Below are 7,500 nucleotides of genomic sequence, written 5' to 3' on the forward strand. Positions count from 1 at the left end.
TAGGTCTTAATAGGAAAGGTGAAATATCATTAACAGTAACTCCATCAATTTACTTTAATTTTCAACTCATTTCTTCATCACCAAATGCAAAACTGACGCACCGCAGGCACACCTAGCCATTTTTTCATTGATAATCGTTAATAACGTCATCTAATTTTCGCAATTTTTCGTTTTTCTACTGATCAATCGAACACTCGATATCACATGGGGTCCTTGTTAATCTTTAAAGACAATTTCTTCTTCTTCTGCTGATCATCGCAGTTATTAATTAACGTTACTTGAACAGTAACGAAAGAAAGGCCCGAAAATTTCCTTTCAAGTCTGAATTTTCCTGGCTTTCCTTTCGTTACTGGTTAGGTAATATTAATTAATAATGCGATGATCAGCATCGTAATATGATTCTCTCCGCAGTTCGAATATATATGGCTTTTATCAAGAGATTATTAACTTTCGTCGAATTTCTACTTTGTTGTTGTTCTTGTGTTTGCAATGCAATGCAATGTATTTAATTATCCTCTAATTGTTTTCATGGTTTTCCAAAATATATATTTTAAACTTGATAGTTTGAATGATTGAACTTATTATACCTTACGATAAAGTTGTTATATTGTAAATTTTGGTAGTCAGGGTGATTCACCAAAAAAAACAAAAAGGATGAGACGACCAATTGTACTCGTATTTGGCAGAAAACGATTTTATTTATAAATATCAATTACGTTTTTGCACAATCATTCGACTGTCACGGCTCTACTTGTCGGGTACTTGAGGCTACGGACTCTTGGGGTTATAACGATGACCGAGGAAAAGTCAACGCAGTCGTCTTCCTGGACTTAAAGAAGGCCTTTGATACGATCAATCACGAAATCCTTTTATCTAAATTAAGCAATTACGGCATATGCGATGATGACGCGCACTCTTGGTTTGAGTCTTACTTGGACAACCGCATGCAGAGATGCTCAGTTTATGGGTCGCTTTCTGCGAGCTGCTCATTAATTAATTATTAATTAAGATGGGTGTTCCTCAAAACACTTTCTTAGAACAGTTGTTATTTTTATTATATAATATTAATGATTTACCAAATTGCCTTTAAAATTGTCGATCAAGGATGTATGCCGATGATACCCTGCTGCCCTACGAAGGTTTCAGCGCTAACAATATTCAATCTAAACCATGATTTAGGGAGTTAGCAGTTGGCTGATAGCACATAAATTCACGCTAAATATGACAAAAACGGAATTGATGCTCATAATTATTGGGTCAACAGAGAGACTGTGCACTTTAACAGTTCCTCCTAGACCTTCAACCCATGGCGCTCGTATTGAGAAAGTTACTACTGCTCAACGCAGATGGCATTACTGAATTTATTTGAATACATAGGATAGAAAAACCTAGTTTTCAAAGGCAAATTGAAAGAGCGACAATGGTATTTAAATCTCTACAGAGACTGGCGCCTGAATAACTGTTCGAAATTTGTCCATCTGGTTGTTGTTTGGGAGACTTCGTGAATAAGGTAAATGTTCCGCAACCGCGCTGAACTACTACAAAAATAGCTATAGCTATAAGGATGCCGTTTTGTGGAACAGTTTGCCTTTAGAAATTAAGGAAAGCAGAGTATCTCAAGCAATTCAAACGACTGAACAAAGAGTTAATCATAGTCATTGTTTCAGACTCGGGATTCATATCTGTACTTGGTTTATAACTTTTAATCGTACATATGGCTTTTAATTTTCAATTGCATATTGCTGGTGAATTGTACCGCGGTTAAATACATTCTTGTCACCAGAGCATCGGATCTTATATTTGCGCATTACCCGAGGCATTGGGAAACTCTATGTAGGATAACATCCGCCGTAGGGACTATTTGAACCTTACGGGGCCTGCTTACTCCCCTTGCTAACATGAATGCGCCAATCAGAGACGCTTTTCATTGTTCTCCACGAAAACCAATGAGACGACACTTTGTTTCAGGGTTCCCCAGAGCTTTTCTCACGCTCAGTCATGCACAAAAGAGACGAGTATCATCATCATCATCATCATCATCATCATTATTATTATTATTGTTATTAATATTAATATTAATAATACTAATCTTCTTCTTCTTCTTCTTCTTCTTCTTTTTCTTCTTCTTATTATTATTACAGTACTTAATAAAGTGACACCTAGTAGGCTTGAAATTCTGGTGCAAGCGAAAAAATATAAAACACGGAATAAGAAAAAAAGCTAAAAAGAGCAAGGCTGATATAAAGGTGAAGGAATCTATTGGAAAAAGCCAACAATTTCGAAATGCACTGCCTTTCTTCATCTGGATTTTGCAAGCAATGACTACAGTCACATGTAAATGTAGTCATTGCTTGAATAGATATATGGTGTGTGATATCACTGACAGCACTAAAGATAATGATTTTAGCGGAATTAACGGAAACGGTGCAACAATAAAAATACTGAAATTAAAAGAAATATGAGGGTAAAAAGTGATTTAATATATCATATCAGGAGAGGGTGAGGGGTGAGAACACATCCAAATACATGGCCAGCCTCTTCCAAAGATAATTTTTGTCAATCTAAATTCAGCCCGTGGTAAGCGGCTATTCTTAAAGAAGAAACCTAATTGGCTATTTCCGAATTGCTGTTTGTCTCTGGTTCAAAACGAGTCTTTGTGCCAAACCATTCAATAATAATAAGTTTGATTTGAAAGAAAATACACCACTAATTGCCTCTTGAATGGTTGTGCACCAGGACTCGCTTTAAAACTGAGGCAAAGAGCAACTAGGAAATGGGCTCTTTTTTATCATTGGTTGCGAGACTATGGACACGAGACCAAAATAACTTTTACAGCGTTGCGCAAAGCTTAAAGTTGTATAAATCATGGGGCATGGGGATGTGTTCTCTCCCCTCATCCTGTCTTCATCATTTCCAACTTTGGGCGAGAATCTAAGTAAGTTGTAATTAGTATGTGATGGGCCCAAGGGCAATTAAGGTTCGGGTGCATTGTTTTGGGAAAATCCAAAAACGGATTTGTGACGGATCAACGGATTATTCAGCGTCAAAAAAGCGCAAAATCCGAAAAAGGGTTATTTTCCATGAAATCGCAAACAAACAAAACCCAGAGTTGCGTGCAATTTTAACTGGTTTGTTTTGGAGAAATTCTTCGATGAAAATGTAACCAGAAAGAAGAAAATACCTTAGCGATCGATAAAAAGAGATGACGAAAAACATGCGTGCTAAAGTCCAAATTGATTACATAGGGTATTTTTTGTAGTTTAATTTTTTAACTGTAGGAAAGGTCCTAACAATATTATTGCTGTCAAGATACTTTTGGTGTAATTTCTGGTGTGAAATTTGCAGGAGATCTAACTATGTTCCCCTGTTTTCTGAATCTCAAAAATCCGATTTAGATTTGACCCATTTTATCCTCCTCAAGTGTGGATACTTTAGACTGATTCACGATCCGTTTTTGGATTTCGGCAAAAAAAAACAAAAATTGGTTTTAGGATTCAAGAAACCGTTTTCGGATTTTCCAAAAAAATGCACCCTTAATTTCACTCGTAGTTTTCAAAGTTTTCACTAAATTGCCCGAATCGCGAAGCAACTCTGTAAGTCAATTTAAGTCCTTCCGTCAACAGAAATAGCGCTTAAAAATGCACTTTATATGTGGAAAAAAGCAGTGTAATCAGACTCAAAATCTCGAAGAAAGATTGAAATTCTTGTAATACCTTGTAACTTCGCTTGCTCTGACCGGCTAAGTAACTGCATGTTAACTTATCAGGTTCAAGTAATCATGCTCTCTTGATTACCAAAAATGCCCTTATGAATAACACAAGAATGTCCTCCATCTCAGCCAATCAGCATTCATTAATTTTGCCCCATATGCGATAAAGACTATAAAGAGCAATTTGTTTCTCTGATTAGTTAGCAGATCATTCTCATAAAAACGCTCCTGAATGGATAAAGCACTCGCACGCTGTGGCAACTACGTGGGAGAGTTATCTGTTTCAACTCCCATTGCCCTAATGGGCATGCCGATTACACGTGTACGTATATCGTGTTACCGTAAAAACGTTTTAATATTTTTAATAATATCGTAATAAATTACTGTCGCAGCATCCTTTCCCCAGAAGAAGTCTAAATGGTCCCAATTGATGATGTAGTTATCGTAGAGTTTGTTTGACAACTGAGGTAGCAAATTTCGCACGTCAGTAGGATCAGCAAGCCAATCGTTCTGGGCCCAGTATACAGCCACTGGCACTTTCATATTGGTCAAGTTGTAGATGGGCGGGGTAGACTAGAGAAAAATAAAAAGAATCAGTGGAAAGCAACTTCGCATATAAGTAAAGCGTCTTGTTAAGGTTACTGCTAACCTTTTCGGTCTCGAATTTTGCAAAATTTTAAAAAGCTACCACAAGATAGCTCATTATATTTGCTTTCTTCTAAAAGAGAATTGTTGGAAAATGATTTTTTCTTGCGGAATTATTGCAAATTTTGTGTTTTTTGTGACCTCCAAGGTGTTGGGAGATATCAACACTTTAAATTTAGACCTCCCGTGCAGTTTGACGCGGGAATACATCCGGGTATCTTCACTTCATCACATGTCGAGTTCGCCATTTACCGGCATTTGTAGTCGTTGTGTTAAAGGAATACGCGAGGCGATATCCTTCTTACTAGGCCATAAAACGCTTGAAACGAGGAGAGAAGTCGAAACGGGAAAATTCTCCCTGGGTAAAAAGTAAGAAAAAGACCGGTCCTAAAAAAAAAAATAAAGATTTCATCGAGGAAACAAAGAAAACTAGGTTCGCTGATAGGGACAAGGGCTAAATCTGGAATCAGGTATAAATAATCTATGGCTAACGATGCAGCGCTGAATGCCTTTTCACGCCGGGGAAATTATTCAAAACTGTTTTGTCAAGAACCCTCTTCAGGGGGCCTTACGTCGATTTTCATTGGTCGGCGGCATCATAGCGGCATCACCGCATTCACACCCGCATTGACAAGGTGTCAAAACGTGTAAAATCTTTTCTGCCCGAAAACTCGAGGTTTATTTTTCCAGGAATTGCTCCTCTTCAAATGAATTTATAGCGTATGCGGATTTGTCGGATTTTTACGAAATTTGGCAAAAATGATAATCGGATATTGCTGCACGAAAGTGTGTCGGGCTTTTAAAAAAATTCGAAATATTTTTACTTTGACGCTTCTCTGCGTGTCGTGAAACAGAAAATTTTCTATTGGTCAACTTCAAAGTTGATTTTCTCGGAAACCGATAGGAAGATCCTAAAAGCCCGACACCCTTTGGTAGGCTATAAAGTGCTGATTGATATAGTACAGTGTGTTTGATTGTACGTGACAATGCGAAGGCGGGTAATTCAGGAAAGTGAACATGTATGGTTTTGAGTTTGAAGCTTCGCGCCCGCTAAACAAAGCCATAGGTGTGTGACGCTTGTTCTGTGTGTTTGCGTCATTAACGAACTAAACGACCCAGTAGCAGTTACAACAACGTGTCTGGAGTCCAGAGTCCAGAGTAAGAGGAGTCCAGTGGTAGTGGATTCCCCCCCAAAGATTTGATTTTTAACTATGAAGGAGTTCATTATTTCAAAAATACGAGTAACTGAAGAAAGGGAAAGCTGAGTGCTGAAGCACGCTGTTCACTGTTGCTGTTGCAACAAACCTACTGAGAGAAGCCAATGGTCTCTTACAATACTGAGTGTATTGAATAAAGCTTGATTCACTGCACTGTCTAATTGTGTGAATACTATGGCTCTAAAACGTGTAAAACTCCGTAAATGGAAGTCAATTCAGGAGGAATGAGGAGAGTTTTTCGGGGGAGGGTGACAAGACCACAGGTTTTTCTGCTACACATTCCTACCTGTCCGTAGTATTCCATGTTTTTGGATGAACTACCATAGTCGTACATTTGAAATTTTTTGGAGTGAACCATCTGTAAGAAACCGATCAGAATTCACAAGCGTAAGAGAAGTATCACAAGTTATCTGCTACACTGCCAACACTTTGTCCCAACATTAACTCCTACCGTCTCTTTTTCTGTTACACATACCTGAGCAAAGTGGATAATGTTTTTTACGGATGTCCCTGCAGGTGTGTGTGTCAAATAAACTGGCAGTCGAGTCTATCAGAAATAAAGTAAAATTAACACAAAAACAAAACTAACAACAAAAGTCAAAGAAACAAACAAACAAACAAAGTCGGTAACATCGTTCTCCTTGCTACAAAAGCCTTTTTAGTTTTTCTTACCTCGTTCAATTGCTTCTTATCAAAACCGCAGATGACAAATAAAATACCAGAACAAAATGATTCTAAATCTTTTTCCGAACATACATATTTAGCCAACCAGTGAATGATGAAATCGGATGGAAGAAAATCACGAACTCCAAAGATAGCGAAAATATCCTGCAATAAAGACAATCACCACTGGTCAGATTCAAAAAACCGTGATTGGATCCCCACGGTTGAAACTTTCACCTTTAAGTATTAAATCCCTGATTTGATGTAACATTAACAGTAATCACCATACAGTCTACTTATAAAAAAGCTAGAATAATTTAAAAAAAGAAGAGCATGCGGCAAGAAATTTAGACAGCATCCCTAAAGTCAAGTGACCTGAAACATTAGAGAACTTTCTGGATGAGACGTTCCCCACTCCCCTTAACCCTAACCCTTCCCCCCTCTTCCTTAACCCCACCCTATCCGTCCTTAAAACATTTCTCCTGATTAAACGAGAACAGTGCAATTAATGACAAATTATTTCTCTAGAGCCGCGGTTAAGTTACCAGGGAATTTTTGCATGAAATGACCAAGAGTGGTAGGATCAAAACAAAAATGGACGAAACTGGATTTACCGTTATTTTTCGTAAAAGAAACTACCGTAACAAAATTGATCACGAAAACAAAAAAGAGCCTTATTGAAACAAAAGTACTGAAACCTGAATAGAACGTTTCACAGCTGAATGAAAACCGTTTTCAAAACTGAACGCAGTATAAAATCAACAAAAATGTTCAGTGTATTATATTTAAAACTGCCGGAACACGCGATCTTCTCGACCACTACGAAATTTAAAGTGCCAAAGTTCTCAAATTGGTCTTCCCATTTGGGGGATGTATTATGCATCATCACTCGTACATTCGTCTGGTTATCAATTCCAAAATAAGCTCGAGAAAAGGCGATTTCCTTTTCAAACTGGTATTTTGTACAATTTAACTTAACCGCAGGTTAGTTTGTAGGATTCAGCGCCACACTGGTTGAGTACTGAGATTTTTTATAACATCTCACTTTTCCTCTCCCTTTCTCCGGATAGTTTTAAACCGAGCAAAAAAATCATTGTATTAGTAAGCATCACCGATAGGAAATCCGACTCGAAATGCGCAGATCGAATGCGCAATGGCATGTGTATATGTCATAGGACTCCATAAGGATACTGTTGTGTCACTTTTAACTAGGCGTCAGAATTTGGCGAGAAAAGAATTTAAGCGTATACTAGAATCTGAAGCGCA

General features: G+C 37.7%; 1 protein-coding gene across 1 annotated transcript in view; it reads right to left on the bottom strand.

The window, feature by feature from the left end:
- Nucleotides 1-1,691: 1,691 nt before the first annotated feature.
- LOC137969478 (gastric triacylglycerol lipase-like) overlaps nt 1,692-7,500 on the bottom strand; it is a 9,604-nt gene continuing 3,795 nt past the window's right edge. The window contains exons 2-5 of the mRNA XM_068815731.1: nt 6,244-6,399; nt 6,047-6,118; nt 5,858-5,929; nt 1,692-4,282 (exon numbers count right to left, since the gene is read on the bottom strand). Coding sequence (XP_068671832.1) covers nt 4,046-4,282; nt 5,858-5,929; nt 6,047-6,118; nt 6,244-6,399 — 537 coding nt within the window. The 3' untranslated portion in view covers nt 1,692-4,045. The remainder of the gene's footprint in view (nt 4,283-5,857; nt 5,930-6,046; nt 6,119-6,243; nt 6,400-7,500) is intronic.

Source organism: Montipora foliosa, chromosome 9 (genome assembly GCF_036669935.1).
Source record: "Montipora foliosa isolate CH-2021 chromosome 9, ASM3666993v2, whole genome shotgun sequence".
Taxonomy (NCBI): Eukaryota; Metazoa; Cnidaria; class Anthozoa; order Scleractinia; family Acroporidae; genus Montipora; species Montipora foliosa.